The sequence below is a fragment of the Dipodomys merriami genome, unplaced genomic scaffold (assembly GCF_024711535.1).
Source record: "Dipodomys merriami isolate MVZ:Mamm:240054 unplaced genomic scaffold, mDipMer1.0.p SCAF_103, whole genome shotgun sequence".
Taxonomy (NCBI): domain Eukaryota; kingdom Metazoa; phylum Chordata; class Mammalia; order Rodentia; family Heteromyidae; genus Dipodomys; species Dipodomys merriami.
The window spans coordinates 2250838-2268464 of NW_027202305.1; the positions used below are offsets into that span (position 1 = coordinate 2250838).

General features: G+C 53.1%; 1 protein-coding gene across 4 annotated transcripts in view; it reads left to right on the top strand.

Annotated features, from left to right (window-relative positions):
- The first annotated feature begins 2909 nt into the window (after nt 1-2909).
- LOC138809903 (transcriptional coactivator YAP1) overlaps nt 2910-17627 on the top strand; it is a 58465-nt gene continuing 43747 nt past the window's right edge. For 2 of the 4 annotated variants that reach the window (XM_069997021.1, XM_069997011.1), the window contains exons 1-2: nt 2911-3565; nt 4730-4977. In XM_069997021.1, coding sequence (XP_069853122.1) covers nt 3248-3565; nt 4730-4977 — 566 coding nt within the window. In that variant the 5' untranslated portion in view covers nt 2911-3247. Of the gene's footprint in view, nt 3566-4729; nt 4978-17627 lie in introns of all 4 variants that reach the window. The other 2 variants (XM_069997002.1, XM_069997030.1) reach the window with 2 other exon arrangements.

Genomic DNA, 17627 nt, shown 5'->3' on the forward strand with positions numbered 1-17627 from the left:
GAACAAACAAATGATTCCGTTTGTCTGGAAAATAGCCTGGTCTGCTAGGGTGCCTGTCATTCCAACACTCCAGAGGCTAAAGCCGAGCCTGGGTTACGTAGCCAGACCCTGTTAAAAAGAGCAAGGAAGGAAGGGAAGAAGGAAGGAGGGAGAGAGAAAAGAAGGCACATGTAGTGAGTGAGTAGCAAGAGATAGGTTGAAAAGAGAAAGCAAAGACCAAAATGGTTCATGGTTTGTGCTAGGGATTGGCTCTGAACAGTAGACATCTTGAATAGTAGACTCAGATCATTCTGATGTCTATTCAGAATAGAAGTCTGAGAGATACAGGTAAAACTAGAAGTGGGCCTGGCGCTGGTGGCTTACGCCTATAATTCTAGCTACTCAGGTGGCTGAGATCTGAGGATCATGGTTCAAAGCCAGCCTGGGCAGGAAAGTCTGTGAGACTCTTAACTCCAATAAACCACTAGAAAACTGGAATTGGCGCTGTGGCTCAAGCAGTAGAGCACTCACCTTGAGCTGAAGAGCGCAGGGACAGCGCCCAGGCCCAGAGTTCAAGCCCCCCCCAAAACAAAAAACAACAAAACGACAACTAGAAGTGGGAACATGCTCTTCCAAGGTGTGTGGAATGTGGTGGGAAGTGGAGTTGAATCCAGCATGGGGTTGGGTGGCAGCGTACCAGAGATCGGAGAGAAAATGCACGCACTGGAATTGGTTGGCTGGATGGGATGGCAAAAGGTGATTAAGAGAGCTCATGTGTTCTGGCTGAACAAGTGCAAGACTGTGCTGCCACCACAGATGACGAGTCAGAAGGGCGTGCGTCCGGCTGGTGTCTGTGGGAGGGAGGCACAATGCAACGTCAGACGCGTTGAAGAGGTGGATGAAGAAAAGTGGAAGGATTGGGAAGGTGGCTTAGCGGTAGCGTGCTCGCCTAGCATGCATGAAGCCCTGGGTTCGATTCCTCAGTCCCACATACACAGAAAAAGCTGGCAAGAGCTCAGGGACAGCGCCCAGGCCCAGAGTTCAGGACCCAGGACTGGCAAGAAAGAAAGGGCTGAAGGGAAAACAGGAACCCAGGTGGCTTTCCTGACGCACACCTGCGGAGGGAAGGCTTCTGGAAGTGCATGCGGCCTTGGCACTGGGAGCCGTGGAGAGGAGGCCATTTCTGGCCGCTGAGGCCACGGCCCTCCTGCGACGTCCCTGGCGGCCCCCGTGTGCCGGCGCGCCAGGCTGCCGGGAGGAGGCCGCCTGCTCCGCGTGTAGACTCGCAAACGAACGCTTTCCGCACTGACGACAGACGACGACAGAAGCGACTTCACTCACGACGTCATCGGACGCCGCGGCGCCGCGGGGCAGCGTCTGAGGAGCTGCGCCCGAGGCCTCCTCAGGCGGCCGGGCACCACGCCGGGCCTCACGCCGGGCACCACGCCGGGCCTGTCTGAGGCCCTTCACACGTGCGGGCCGGGCACCACGCCGGCCGCCGGGCACCACGCAGGGCCTGTCTGAGGCCCTTCACACGTGCGGGCCGGGCACCACGCCGGGCCTGTCTGAGGCCCTTCACACGTGCGGGCCGGGCCACAGCCCAACAGGCCTAACTGATGAATCCGCAGTGGAGGACTGAGCGAGGGTTGCGGCTGCTGCGGTGACAGAGTGGGGACGGCTTCCTCATTCAGCTGCGGAGCTAAGCAGTCAGGGCTCGGCCAGGGCCTGTGTCCTCGCTCCCGGGATGGCGCCGAGCCCCCCCCCCACCCCCCCCCGTGGAGGGAAGGACGGACGGGACAGGGCCAAGGCTCCATCCTATTCCGGTGGCGGATGGTGGGGCGGAGGAGGAGCACCGGCCGAAGGAAGGCAGCCACAGTCCGGGGACTCCTGAGAACTCTGGGCCTGGGAGGGAAGGAGACCCCGGTGGGCGTCGGAAGGCCGACTTAATGGCGGGGGAGCAACAGCCAGCCAAGCAGCCCCCGGCCTAATTGCAGTGCTGGCCGCGGGCGCAGCTCCCATGGCAACCCGGGGGGCGCTCGCTCCCTTCTGCGGGAGGGTGGGGACTGGTCCGAGGGGACGCACGCAGGGGGGCTGCGAGGCCGCGGCCTCCGTGAGTGGCTGGCCGCGACTCCCGGCCCGACCCCCCGACCCCGGCGCGGAGCGGAGTGAGGAACCGAGCCAGGCAGGGCGGAGGGGCCGGGAGGGGTCCGGGGGCGCCGGGCGCGGGTCTTTGGCCTAATCCTACTGAGTCGGAAGGCAGATGATCCAGGAAGGCCGATGGTTTCAAAGCCAGCAGAGGCCGGGGAAGGAGGGCCGCGAGTTCGAGGCCAGCCCGAGCTGGGAAGCAAGCCCACAAAAGCTGGCGAGGGACGCGTGTGCGGCGCAGCCTCGGATCCCTCCCGGGGAGGCCGCCGCGCAGCCAGCGCGCAGGGGCCGGGCCGGGCGAGGGCCGGGCCAGCCCCGCGGCGGAGGGACGACGCGCCCCGCGTGCGCTCGCGGCGAGCAGGCCGCGCGCGGCCCCCGCCGGGGACCGGAGCCACAAAGGCGCACCGACGGGAGCGAGCGGACCGGTTCCCGGGCGCCCTCTTCGTCGCCCGCGGCCCGCCCGACCCGGCCCGGCCTCCCCCCCCTCCGCCGGGTCCCGAGCAGGCGAGCCGGGACCCGCCCGGGGAGGGGCGCCCGGCCACCGCGGTCCCCCGGGTCCCCGCGGCCCCCCGGCCCGGGGGCGGGGCGCGCGGGGCGGGGCGAGGCGGTCACGTGCCTCCCGGGTCCGCAGGAATGCGGTAACTCCGGGAAAGTTTCCCCGGGCGCCGCCGCGGATCCGGGGCGGGCGGGCGCGCGCAGGGAGGAAGCGCGGCGAGGGGCGGAGCCGGCCGCGCGGGCGGGCGCGTCTCAACTTTAGTTTTGGCGTCCGGAGCGAGTTTCTGTCTCAGTCGGGCGCAGCCGCCGCCGGGGCGAAGAAAGGGAGGAAGGAAGGAGCGGGAGGGGAGGCCGCGCGGGGGGGCAGGCGCCGGGCCTCCGTCGGGGAGGGCGCCGGGCCGCTCCGACTTTCGAGGCGCAGCCGCGGGGCAGCGGCGCGGGGATGCGCGGTCGCGGCGCGGCGCCCCGGGCCTGACCGAGAGCCAGGCCGGAGTCCGGAGCCCGGAGGCCGCCCAGCGCCCGCCGCCCGGAGCCCTCGCTCCCGCCCCTCCCCCGGCCCCGCGCCGACCTCGGCGTCCGGGCGGAGCCCTCGCGCCCGGCCAGGGCTGCGCGTCCGGGAGCCCGAGCCATGGACCCCGGGCAGCAGCCGCCGCCCGCGCCGGCCCCGCAGGGCCCCGGGCAGCCGCCCGCGCAGAGCCCCCCGGGCCCCGGCCAGGGCCCGCCGTCCGCGCCCGGGCCGCCCGCGCCCCTCGCGGCGCCGCAGGCCCCGCCCGCGGGCCACCAGGTGGTGCACGTCCGCGGGGACTCGGAGACCGACCTGGAGGCGCTGTTCAACGCCGTCATCAACCCCAAGACGGCCAACGTGCCCCCGACGGTGCCCATGCGGCTCCGCAAGCTGCCCGACTCCTTCTTCAAGCCGCCCGAGCCCAAGGCGCACTCCCGGCAGGTAACGCGGGCCCCGCAGCCCGGGGCCGAGATTGGAGCTCCCGGGCCCCGTCGGTGCGGCCGCCGCCCGGCCCCCGCCTCCTTTCTTTCTTCCCGGGGCTCCGGGAAGGTTGGCGGGAGCAGGAAGGAAGGGGGTGGGGAGGCCGGGCCGGCGGCGGGGGCTCGGCGGGCGCGCGCCCCGCACCTCGGCCCCGCGGGAGGGCGGGCCGGTGGGGGAGGGGGCGCGGGCGCGCGGGCGGGGGCGCGGGCGCGGGCGCGCCGGCCGAGTCGCCGAAGTGGAGCCCGGGGCCTCCTCCGGGGCCCCTCGGCCGGGCCGGGCCTCCTCGGGAGTCGGATAATTGTTCTCTTGTTCCCGGCCGGGCCGGGCCGCGCCGCCTCCCCTCCCCCCGAGGGCGCCGGTGCCCCGGGCGCGGGGCTCGGGCTTCCCCCCCGGACTTTTCCTGGAAGTCGGCGGAGGATCTCCGCCTGGCTCGGGGCCCGGGTGGCGCCGGGGGCTCCCGCGCCGCGGCGCCCGCGGAGGCCCGGCGTGGACGGCGCGCGGCCCGACGGCGCCCCGCGCTGACTCAGCCGGGACTCGGAGCGAGCGTGGGGAAGCGGTGACTAAGGCCGCCCGCCGCGGCTCCCGCGCGCGTCCCGGGGCGGACGTGGCTGCGCGGCCGGCGCGCCCCGTCCCGCGCCCTTCCTCCCCGTCGTCTCGCTCCTCCCCGCAGCCCTGGCCCGAGGCTCGTCGGTTTCCCGAGTGCTGCGGGGGTCGGCCCGCCCGGGCCCGGCCCTCCCCGCCCCCGGGTCGCCCGCGCTCGCAGCGGTGGCGCCGCGCGGGGGAGGGGCGGCCGCACGCTCGGGCGGGCGGGGGCGGGGGGCTCCGCGGACCGCGCCGCCGACTCCCATTTTGTGGCGTCCGAGCCGCGGGGAATGGCGGCCGGGAGCGGCCCGCGTGAGCCGGTCCGGAAGGGTCCCGGTTGCTGGTCGGTCGGAGGGCTGCCCGCTCGGGGGCCGGGCTCGTGCCCGCGGGGCCGGTCGGGACAAGCCCCGGGCCCGGCCGCCCGGAGCCCGGAGCGAACCGGCGCCCCGCCCCTCGGGCCCCGCGGGGGCGGGGACCGGGCTCGGGGTGGCCCCGCCGCCCGGCCGCCGCCGTGACCGTCCCTGTCCTCTGCGTCCCCCACAGGCCAGCACGGACGCGGGCTCGGCGGGGGCGCTGACCCCGCAGCACCTGCGCTCCCACTCCTCGCCCGCCTCGCTGCAGCTGGGCGCCGTGTCCCCGGGGGCCCTGGCGCAGGCCGGGGCCGCCCCCGGCGCCGCCGCGCCCGCCGCGCAGCACCTCCGCCAGCCGTCCTTCGAGATTCCCGACGACATGCCGCTGCCGGCCGGCTGGGAGATGGCCAAGACGCCCTCGGGCCAGAGATACTTCCTCAAGTGAGTGGGGGGCGGGGGGGCGGGGGCCGAGGGGCGGGGGGCGGGGCCGAGGGGCGGGGGGCAGGGCCGAGGGGCGGGGGGCAGGGCCGAGGGGCTGGCGGGGTGGGGGGGCAGGGCCGAGGGGCGGGGGGCAGGGCCGAGGGGCTGGCGGGGTGGGGGGGCAGGGCCGAGGGGCGGGGGGCAGGGCCGAGGGGCGGGGGGCGGGGCCGAGGGGCGGGGGGCAGGGCCGAGGGGCGGGGGGCAGGGCCGAGGGGCGGGGGGCAGGGCCGAGGGGCGGGGGGCAGGGCCGAGGGGCTGGCGGGGTGGGGGGGCAGGGCCGAGGGGCTGGCGGGGTGGGGGGGCAGGGCCGAGGGGCGGGGGGCAGGGCCGAGGGGCGGGGGGCAGGGCCGAGGGGCTGTATAGATCCGTACTGCACGTATCCGTGTATAGTATACATGTGTCTATATGGTACATATGTACACGTAGCTGTACGAATGGCGTGTGTCTGTGTTACGTGTGTGTGTATTTGGGGGGAAAAGCTGAGCACTTTCTTGAGCGGGGGTTCTGTTTTGAAGACTTCGCTGGGTGTGCACAGTGGCAGTGTCAAACCTGTTGGCTGGCCTGGGACAAGACAATACCGTATGGTGTTTGTTTCTTTGTGTGGACTCCTGGGGATTGAACCCAGGGTCTTGCTTCTCTCCCAAATATGAAGAGTAATACTAATTTTGAGGCTTGATGTTTAGTTAATCATGGTCTGTCTTATTTCAGTCTAGTGGGTCTTCAAAACGGAATGGCTTCTCTAAGCGAAAAAATAGACCATTTAATATTTTTTTTACTAGCACTTTGTCTTTAATAAAATGGTAGTTACATTGCAATAATATGGAAGTAGCATAGAATTATCTACAATTCTGTAAGTAGAATTCTGTAAATAGAACTCTACAGATAGAATTTGATGTTCTAATTTTGAAATTATATAAAGACTTCCATTTCACCTGGGTCTTTTGAGTCAAATGGATATAAAATTGTGTATAAGACTTGTTACAGATTGGGGCTGGGAAGGTGGCTCAGTGGTAGAGCGCTTGCCTTGCATGCATGAGGCCCTGGGTTCGATTCCTCAGCACCACATAAGCAAAAAAGAAAAAAGCTGGAAGTGGTGCTGTGGCTCAAGTGGTAGAGCGCTAGCCTTGAGCTGAAGAGCTGAGGGACAGCGCCCAGGCCCAGAGTTCAGGCCCCTCGACCGGACCCCCCCCCAAAAAAAAAAAAAAAGACTTGTTACAGATTGAAATTGTTCTTAATTTCTTATTTTTACCTATTTCTTCAAGATGAGATAACTGAGAAAGTCCTGGTTTTGATTTAGATCTGCCTTGACAGTCTACTATGGAAAGTAACATTTATTAGATCATCAGATAATACAATTAGCAATATTGTTTTGTTGTGTATCTTTAAAAATTTATGTGATGTGAGTCTCAATCTGTGTTTTGTGTTGCCTGCCTTTCAGGCTGAGTTACTCAGTAATGGAAATAGTTCTATGACCTGCTTGTTCTAGAAAAGAGCAGAGAGAGAAAAGTTTGATCTTAGTTTCTATAGTAGGTGGGTTTTTTTGTTTTTTTGTTTTTTTGCCTCTTTTCTGCAACTTTTTCTTTAAAAATTTTTTTTTCTGGTGTCCAGCCTCGTGTCCATTTCAAAGGGTCAGGTTTCAGCCAGAACAATAAAGGGCCAGAGACTGGAAAGTACACACAAGTCTGGCAAACTAATCTGCATGTACAAGATATTTGTTCTGCAGACATCAGTGATTGAAAGAGCAGCAAACTCCCTTCTAGAGGGAGGGGCGTCCTCCTGGGGAGAAGAGTGGAAACTCACCCCGTCCTCCTGGAGAGGAGAAGCTGCAACTCCTTTAAGCCTCTCCCTGCTCGGTCACATGCTTTGTGGGGAGATTTTTCAACAGCTTTGTAGCCTGCACTCCTCTCCTGTGGCTGAGAGCAACACAGGCTAAAGAGACACATTTATGCACTTAAAATCTTTTTTGTATCTTGTTAACTGCTTGTAGGTGACTTCTGCTTACATTTTCATTATTTTGAATCAGCAGTGTTTCATTGTCAGCTGGAACAGTAGATACTTGTTTCTAAGTTTCCATTGGTTCTTTGAGAAGAAATGTTTCCTTTGTAAGGTGCAGACACACAGGTTTAATGAATGGTGTATAGTTCTCCCACCCCCTTCATCCACACCCACTGGGGGGGGGTAAAAGAAGGTGAACCAAACCCAAACAAGGGGGAGGGCTAGTTACAGAAGAAGTAGGAAGGCTTTACCTGGAGAGAAATCTGTCCAGAGGACAGGTGAAGGCAGTAGTTTTTTCAGTGTTTTTGAGGAATGCTCCTGTGGAAGTAAGGGAAAGTAGAGTTTTCATTCTGGTCATCTTTTTCATATCAGCTTTGTAGAAGTAGAAGACTTTTCCCTGAGGGGAAAATGTAGGTCAATGAAAGCAGGCAAGGTGAAGTGGTTAGTAAGCCCAGTGGCTAAGCATTGGATGTGGAAGGATGATAGCTGCTGTGGACTTGCACAGTTTATATTCCTCTACTGAATGAGCCTCATTCCATCCATAACAATAAGCCGCCTCAGGAATGTGAGCCAGCTCTGCACCCTCATAAGAGCTGCCCCCATGCTGTGAGGAGCTGAAGAGTCATCCTAAAAACATCAGTAACATGAATGACCATCTGTCCTTTGAGTCAAAAGATGGTAAACTCAAGCTTTTAGTACCACGTTGCTATTGTTAAAGTTTTTTTTGTTGTTGTTGTTGTTTTTGCTAGTCTGGGGCTTGAACTCAGGGCCTGGGCTCTGTCCCTGGACTTCTTTTGCTCAAGGATAGCACTCTACCACTTGAGCCACATGCATGCCAGCGAAGCACACTACCACTAAGCCACATTCCCAGCCCCTAAAGTTCATTTTTAAAATGATTACGTTCATGGTACAAGGGAGCTCAATGTGATAATCCCATCATCAAAAGTTCTTTGAATTCTAGTACTGAGCTTGAACTCATGGCTTGGGCGCCTACTCCCTTAGCTTTTTCACGAGAGGCTGGTGGCCTACCACTTGACAAGCCACACACACACAGATGCATTTCTAGTTTTTGGTTGTTAATTGGGGCAAAGAGCCTCACAGATTTTTCCTGACCTGCCCAGGCTAGCCACTTCTAAACCACAATCCTCAGATCTCAGCCTCCTGAGTAGCGGGATGCAGGTATGATTCACTTTTTTTTTTTTTTTTTTTTTTTTTTTTTGTCGGTCGTGGGGCTTGAACTCTGGGCTTGGGCGCTGTCCCTCAGCTCTTCAGCTCAAGGCGAGCGCTCTACCACTTGAGCTATAGCGCCACTTCCGGTTTTCTGGTGGTTTATTGGAGATAGGAGTCTCACGGTCTCTCCTGCCCGGGCTGGCTTTGAACCGCGATCCTCAGATCTCAGCCTCCTGAGTAGCTAGGATTACAGGCGTGAGCCACCAGCGCCCGGCTGATTCACTTTTTTTTAATGTTTAGTTCTCTTGGCAGTCAGTACTTACTTATTTTGGGGGGGGAGGTCCAGTTGTGGGGCTTGACTGGGCCTGGTTGCTGTCCCTCAGCTCTTCAGCTCAAGGCTAGCACTCTACCACTTGAGCCACAGTGCCACTTCCGGCTTTTTTCTTTTTGCTTATGTGGTGCTGTGGAATCGAACCCAGGGCCTCATGCATGCAAGGCAAGCGCTCTACCACTGAGCCACCTTCCCAGCCCCAGTACTTACTTATGTTTCTCTTGTTTGATGATTCTTTTTGCCAGCCAGACGTTGGATGATTTAAAAACTAGTTACAAATTTGATACTCATTTCAACAGGGAAAAATAGATGTTATGAACAGATACTTGTTGAAACTAAATTTTGAGTCACAAAGCATCTTATTTACTGAGATTTCTACATGGCATGAAGAACTGATTATAAGTGGTCCAAACATACAAGGAGATGTAATTTGAGAGAACACTTAGAAAAGTTGACTTTGGAAACAACTGTTGTTTCCCTGTGACCATCCATGAATGAGTTTCTGCACTTGGCTGGCACTCTTCCGTTCCAAGGCAGCGTAATTACGCAAAGGGCTGTAGCCGTCCATTTGTGTTTTTAACTCAGGTCCTACGAGAGTGAGAGCTTTTGCAGAAAGAAGACTCTTGGCTCTCACCTTGGCGGATGGTGTGGCGGGAGATGGGAGATGGGAGCAGCGCTTCAAGCTCTGTGTATGCCACACCCGATGTCTTTCCTGAAGAACAAAGTCTGAACCTTTTCCCCTCTAGCATAGCACCTTCAGTTCTTATTTAAGAATTCCTTCTCTTTATGACTCAATTACTGCCTTCTTCAGCTGTCTTACAGTTTTCCTACAGGAAATAGTTCTTCAAGTAGTTGGTCCACAACTTCCTATTTCTTTATAAGCTGCTGAATAACTTCCTGAATTAGTATTCTATAACATCTTTGGTTGCAAGGCGTGCTTTTACTTCTCTAATTTATTTTATTGAATCTGATACCATAGAGCTATCTATTACCATGCCTAAGGAACTGCCTGTGTATAACGTATGGCTATCCTACCTCAATGTAACAAATGCGATCTACAGATTTAAGTTTGTGGGTTTGCATTGCTTTAGTAATGTCCTCATGGCGTCTAAAAGACAATTGTTTCATTTTAATTTATTTTCTAAATAACTAGCCTTCGTGTTATTCTTGAAGACTCAGGGTTTCTTATGGCTGTGATTTTGTTTAGAATAATCCATAGTTTAAAGTATTTTTTCCAGTATTTTTTTGACATTGCATAGTATTTAGCCAAATGCGAACATTAAATGCAGTTACCTTGCAGATATAATTGTCGGCTGTAAATACAGTATTTTGACTCTATTTCTGCTACATGTCATTTTAGAAATGAGTGTTCTACTGCTCTAATCACAGTCAAGTCAGAAATGCATCCGCGGAAATAAACTGTTCCTTGTTACAGTGTCATCGTATGTTTCCCTTTTGCCCAGTGAAAGACTATAAAGGCATACAATAAAGATTAGATATTTTAAGTAAGAAGAGTTTCATAAAGAATAAGGTCATTTGGGTTTTTTTTTCCCTTATACACAACCCAAGCATATTTCCCCTTAAAAATGAAAGGCTTGTAACTTAGCCATTGAAAGTTGGTTAAGCTTCCAACGTACACACAACACAAGGGTACATTGCAAACTGCAATCATGAAGTATTTCCCTGTCTGAGGGGAGGGCCAGTCTCTGCCTGTTTGTCTTGCTATTGAGATGGAGTGGTGAGGGAAGATGAAAGTATGCGCCCCCCTCCACTCCTACTCAGTGTGTGGGCAGCCTGCAGGGAGGAATGCTCCTCCCCCAGGGACTGAGGGAGGAGAGCTCTGGAGGGCCAGTCTCTCCAGACCCAGGAGAAAAGCAGCAGGAAGATGGTGCCTATCTGTGTATCAGTAAATTGAACATAAAGATTAACTTACTCTCTGGAAAGGCAGTATTTCTGATGTGAACTAAGGAAGATAATTTTATTAAGAGACTAGATGTTCAAATGACGCAAACTTTATCTGTACAGGATACTGGACTAATTATCTTTTAACAAAAGATTTAAAAGAGAACGCCCCCAAAAGTTCTATGTTCATATACTTAGGAAAAATATAAGCCAAAAAGCCTGCTCAGTATTTCAGTAGCTGACAGTTAAAACAAGTTAGTGACGCACAGAAATGTTCTTTGTAGTTGGGCACCTCCACGCATAAATGATCAGTTGTTTAAGATTCTGGGATTAATCAGAACTTCAAGCCATGAAAGGGCCATCGCTGGTTTTATGTAGAAGAATTGCTTCATGGTTCTTTTCTTTTTCTTTCTTTTTTTGTCCAGTTTTGGGCATTGAACTCGGGGCCTGGGCACTGTCTCTGAGCTTCTTTTGCTCAAGGCTAGCACTCTACCACTTGAGCCACAGCACCACTTCCAGCCTTTTCTGTTTATGTGGTACTGAGGAATCGAACCCAGGCTTTTATGCATGCTAGACAAGCCCTGCTTCATGGTTCTGATTGCACAGGTGTCTCAGCACCCTGCTTCCTGGGAGCCAGCACCCCCTCACAGGCCCTCTGCTCAGTGTGACCCTTCTGAAAGCAAAGAAGTAGTTTTGTGAATCACAACAGCATCTCTCCTCCCCCTTAATACTCTAGACAAAGAAAGGGGAGAAGTCATTTAATCCTCATTCTGCTCCTAGTGAGAGAAGATACATAATTTTTAACAACTCACAGGATAAGCTGATACTTCTGAGTGATCTTGCAAATAACAGAACAATGCAGGTAGAGATAGGCATTGAAATACTAGGTTTTCTTCCAGAGGCTGTCTTACTTTGTCCTATCTTTAAAGTGTTTGTGTCTCTTCAGAGAATAATGCTGGTCAGTGGACTCTCATTTTCTGCAAGGTCCAGTCTTGGTGGCTGAGGGGCATTTTGTTGAAGGCTACCTTCCTTCTCTTATAGTTGTTTGCTGAACTGAAATTGAGGGGGTTTTGTTTGCTTTAAAGTCCAGGTTTTATTTGGCCAACAAGAGTGTTTAGAGGTCCAATTTGATACACACATGAGAACGTTTAGAACAGACAGCCTTTTACATGCTGGTGTGTGATTTAGTTAAATCAACGCAGACTAGAAAGTTGCTTGAAATTCAGTTTGTCACACATCCTGAAATTACTTACATGGGTCAGGAAATGGAGCCGGATGTGAATTTTTTTCTGTGTGAGACATGAATTGTGGGTTCTTTTTGAATTTATGAGACTGTACTCCCTCTCCTTCATGGATCTAGTTTGACAGTTTTTTTTTTTAAATAAGGTTCATTTTTTTTTGTCATGGGATTGAACTCTGGGCCTGAGCGCTGTCCCTCAGCTCTTCAGCTCAAGGCTAGCGCTCTACCACTTGAGTTACAGTGCCATTCCCGTTTTTTTCATCATGGTTTATTGGAGATAAGAGTTTCATGGACTTTCTTGCTCCGGCTGGCTTTGAACCATGATCCTCAGATCTCAGCCTCCTGAGCAGCTAGGATTACAGGCATGAGCCACCGGCGCCCGGCTAAGGTTCGTATTTTTTTATTATGAAAGTAATACTTATTAGAGTATAAAAAAATTCAGGACGGGAGAAAGTAGTAGAGGAAGTACCCAGATTCTACTAGTGAGAGACGTTTGAAGATAATTGTTTTCATACTTTCCGTATATAAACAAGTAGTTTAATTTTAAGGGAGTAACTCACATATTGATTTAGTAACTCCCTTAATACTTGAAGGTTTAAAAAGAAAAAGAACAGTGACCCACTTTGTAAAAAGTCTTTGCTTACATTTTCAGAGAAAAAGACTGCAGCCTTTCCAGTTATCTCCTCTTACGCTTTCTAAAATTTCATATTTATACAATATGTAACACTATTGAATTTTTCTCCTTCAGAAATACCTTTTACTTGATCTTCCCTGTGTAATTTCTAGAATATTTTATTATTTTAATTTTTTAAATTTTTATTGTGAAAATACTGTACAGAGGAGTTACAATTACATGGGCAAAATAATGAGTACATTTCTTTTTTTGGGGTCCTGTTGTGGGGCCTGAACTCTGGGCCTGGGCGCTGTCCCTCAGCTCTTCAGCTCAAGGCTAGCGCTCTACCACTTGAGCCACAGCGCTACTTCTGGCTTTTTTTCTTTTTGCTTATGTGGTTCTGGGGAATCGAACCCAGGGCCTCATGCATGCAAGGCGAGCGCTCTACCACTGAGCCACCTTCCCAGCTCCTAATGAGTACATTTCATATCAAGCATTGTAGCCTCCTCCCTTGTTTCCCCTTCCCATCCTCCCCCGGCCCCCACTCTAGGATATTTTAAATCATTTTTTTTTTTTTTTGTCGGTCGTGGGGCTTGAACTCTGGGCCTGGGCGCTGTCCCTCAGCTCTTCAGCTCAAGGCGAGCGCTCTACCACTTGAGCTACAGCGCCACTTCCGGTTTTCTGGTGGTTTATTGGAGATAGGAGTCTCACGGTCTTTCCTGCCCGGGCTGGCTTTGAACCGGGATCCTCAGATCTCAGCCTCCTGAGTAGCTAGGATTACAGGCGTGAGCCACCAGCGCCCAGCATATTTTCAATCATTTTTATACTATAAGTATGTAAGTTTTGCTCTGACGGAGCTGTGTAAGTACAAGATTTTCTGGACAACATACTTTTTAGAGTTGTATGTTTTTCTTTGTGCATGTGCATTTCTGTTGCTCTTTTTTTTTTGCCCTCTTTGCCCACTTTCCTCAGGTTCTTTTTGTTTCTGCCCTGGGCCACCTAGACTAGTTAGACAGAGTTGTCATCCGAGACCTGCCCTTGTGTCCCTCCAGGAGTCACTGCCTCACTCTCGGTTGGATAATGTGTTTCTCTCTTTTCCTATTTGTTCACACTCAGTTGGCTCACCCCTCAGGAATTTGCTGAGAAAACGGGCACATGGGAAATAACTGTTGAGATCTTTTGTGTCTAAAAATATCAGCTAACATTTAATGGGCAGTTTGGTTGTAGAACTGAATTGTTTTTCCTTGAAAAGTTTCAAAGATTCTGGCTTCCAAGTTCTACCTTCCTTCCTTCCCTCTTTTTCCTTCTTTCCCTCCTCCCCTCCCTTCCCAGTCTTTGTTAATTCACACACAGTTGTTTTCCACCTTGTCGAAGCAGGAAGTTAGCATTGCTAGAACAAGGTCTTGTCAAAGTGGCTGGTCATAAAATCTCCGTCACTGGCTGGGAATGTAGCTTAGTGGTAGAGTGCTTGCTTAGTATGTATGAAGCCCCGTGTTCGATTCCTCGGTACCACATACACAGAAAAAGCTGGAAGTGGCATTGCAGCTTAAGTGGTAGAGTGCTAGCCTTGAGCAAAAGAAACTCAGGGACAGTACACAGGCCCTGAGTTCAAGCCCCAGGACTGGCAAAATACTAATAATAAAAATAATAAAATAGGGCTGGGAAGGTGGCTCAGTGGTAGAGCGCTTGCCTTGCATGCCTGAGGCCCTGGGTTCGGTTCCCCAAGCACCACATAAGCAAAAAGAAAAAAAGCCGGAAGTGGTGCTGTGGCTCAAGTGGTAGAGTGCTAGCCTTGAGCTGAAGAGGTGAGGGACAGCGCCCAGGCCCAGAGTTCGGGCCCCACGACCAGACACCCCCCCCCAAAAAAAAAAATAGAATCTCCATCACCAAAATCATATGAATGGCCATGACACCGGATTCATTCATCCTGAGAGGTGACTAATTTTGCCATTTTTATCTGCCTTCTGTTGTTTCTGGATGACCAACTTTTCTCCCGGGAGGGGTTAAGATAGATGTCTTCTCTTTTTTTGGGGGTGGGGTGGGGGGTCCAGTCGTGGAGCCTGAACTCTGGGCCTGGGCACTATCCCTCAGCTCCTCAGCTCAAGGCTAGCGCTGTACCACTTGAGCCACAGCGCCACTTCCGGCTTTTTTTCTTTTTGCTTATGTGGTGCTGAGTAATCGAACCCAGGGCCTCAGGCATGCAAGGCAAGCGCTCTACCACTGAGCCACCTTCCCAGCCCAAGATGTCTTCTTTTCCTGGTGTCTCCTTTAGAGTGTTGTAGTTGGCTCACCCGTTGCTTACCTGCAAAGCCGACATCTGCTGAGCAGGAGGAATTCTTCAGAGGGTCAGCATTGACCGATGGTTCTGCTGTGGAATGGTTTTTATGAAATCTGCATCTTAACAGTCTCACTGCACCACAGAGCCTGTGCTGGGCAGTTAAGCCCTGTCTGCAACCCTTGGGGATTTAATATTTTGTTCTTTAACTTTGGGGCTTTGGTATTCATGATATGACTTGATCTGATTCTTTTAAGATTCACTAGAACAAGTGTATGGTCTGGGGCTTTGGGCCTCAGTGAGGGGTGTCCTTAGAAGTTTTGTGGGGTGACTGCTTTGACCTGCAGTCCTGGGAAATAGTTTCCACTTCCCTGGTGGCTCTTCTAGGCTGCATTAGCTGTGGTTTTTGTCCGGTAGTCAGAACCACTCTGTGGGTTCTTGGAGAGAGGTTTTACTTTTTTTTTGGTTGGTCGTGGGGCTTGAACTTGGGGCCTGAGCACTGTCCCTGAGCTATTCAAGGCCAGCACTCTACCACTTGAGTCACAGTGCCACTTCTGGTTTTTCTGGTGGTTAATTGAAGATAAGAGTCTCATGGACTTTCCTGCTTGGGCTGGCTTTGAACCATGATCCTCAGATCAGCTTCCTGAGTAGCTAGAATTACAGGTGTGAGCCATTGGCACCGGTTTCCTTTTTGTTTTTTTTCTTTTTTGGTCCGTCTTGGGGCTTGAACTCTGGGCCTGGGTGCTGTCCTTGCGCTCTTCAGCTCAAGGTGAGCACTCTACCGCTTGAGCCACAGCACCACTACTACTTTCCTAGTGGTTTATTGGAGGTAAGAGTCTCATGGACTTTCCTGCCCAGGCTAGCTTTGAACCATGATTCTCAGATCTCAGCCTCCTGGGTAGCTAGGATGACAGGCGTGAGCCACTGGAGCCTGGCTCACTGGTTTCTTAAGAGTGTTCTTGATGATTTTTGTGTCCATAAAAATGGCTCATTGTGGAGTGCTTGTGGCTGTGCCTGTGATCTTAACTATTTAGGAAGTTGGAAAGTCCATGAGACTCTTATCTCCAGTTAACCACTAGAAAGCTGGAAGCTGAGATGTGTCCTTCAGTAGAAAAGGTGAAGCCATAGTGTGAGGCGCTGAGTTCAAGCACAAGTACCAGCACTTACACAAATAAATACATAAAAAATAAAAATAAAATGGCCTGGTGGGATTAGCAACCAGGTGCTCTGCCAGTCTGCCCTTTGACTGGTCCGTCCGTTCATTAGTGCAGATGGCGGTCAGGGAAACATTTATGTGTATCTAAATTGCTTATATGCTGGAGTAGGCTAGCCAAAAGGTGCGTAACTGGGGTAAGCTGTTGTTGCTCTTGCTTTCTCTGGCGAGTGCTCTTTAGTAGGTAACTCAGGAACGTGGCTCATGCTGTTTAACAGATGATTGTCCTTGTCATAGTATTACTTCTACCCTCCCTTAATGTCCTGAGCTCAAGCAGTTTTGGAAGCAGTTAGCATTTTAGGAAGGCTAGATTTAGGTTCAGATAAGTAACCTGTCCAAGGGGACTGTGGTCTGCTTGCTGTTGTCCATCTTATTTACCTTGAACTTCTTCAGGTTTACATTTTTGTCAGTGTCTTTTCTGTTTGGGTAAAACTCTGACATATGGGAATATGTCAGGGGAAACTCTTAACAACCTAAAAACACAAACAAACAAACCTGCTGAAGTTGGGCTTGGGAGTGCATACCTGTAATTCCAGCCTCCAACCCGCAGAGGCAGGAGGACTCCTGGACTTCATAATAAGTTCAGCACTATCTTGATCTTTGTAGTGAGATTGTCTCAAAAAGAACAAAAATCAAACTAAATGGATGAAATCTCACTGACCAAAGCAAAACAAGAGCCAGCAGCACTGCATAGCAATGAGAGAAGGAGGTAAAATGCCATCGAAAACACGTGAATACTTCTGGGTGCTAAAAAGTGCTCAGGGCCAAGTGCCAATGGCACACGCCTGTCATCCTGGTTTGAAGCCAGCCCGGGCCGGAAAATAGATGAGTCTCTTAATTCCAGTTAACCAGCAGAAAGCCAGGAGTGGAGTTGTGGCCCCAGCCTTGAGCCAAAAAGTTGAGGAACAATTCCCAGGCCCTGAGTTCAAGCCTCAGGACTGGCACAAAACTGCTCAGAGGGCTGGAAATGTGACTTAGTGGTAGACTGCTTGCCTAGCATGCATGAAGCCCTGGGTTCAATTCCATAGTACAACATAAACAGAAAAGGCTGGAAGTGTAGAGTACTAGCCTTGAGCAAAAGAAGCTCAGGGACTGCTCAGGCTCTGTGTTCCAGCCCCAGGACTGGCCAAAAACAAAAACCCTGCTCCGATGTTGAATAGTCTGGGGATGTTGAATAGTTTGCAGTGTACAGGGACTGTGTCCGGATGGCCAAGAGTGGAGCTGAGAAAGGAGTTCGGTTCAGTAGAGGCCCACGAGACAGTGCTATAAGCAGTCTTCACCAGCCATGGGGTCATGGCTGAAGTCTAACTAGCTCTCCTCAATAATTTTTTTAAGATTAAAAAGTAAATGGCAAAGCATTGTCCACATACAGATGTTTCTGTTTTTCTTCTCCACATGTTCAGACTGATAGAGGCTGTGGGGGAGCCCACCATGTACTTTGGTTGGCTTCCAAGTGATGTCATATGATCGCTTTTCAAACCAACCCCCCCCCCCCCCCCCCGCCCAGCTGGAGTGCATGCGGGCAGCCTTTCCTGTTGGGACTAGTTTTGAGCTCTTATGGGGGAGAAGAGAATCCTTTTCTTCAATGATGGGCAGATAGCATCATCCCCCTGGGTGTGAGGGCAAAGCATGCCCTGTGTTGACCTGTGTGTCTTCAGCTGTGACTTAGTACCAGGTTGGGCTGGTAGTGGAGCTCAGTGGTAGAGCTCCCAGTGCCTGAATGAGTTCAGTCCCCAGCCTGGCTAAGGATGGGGACACAGAGAACCTTGGCTGGGTAACTTCAGGCAGGGTGGTGCTTTACAACAGAAGATCCACTTGGTTTTCCTGGTCCTTTATTGCTAGTTCGTTGGAGATGAGAATCTCATGGAATGT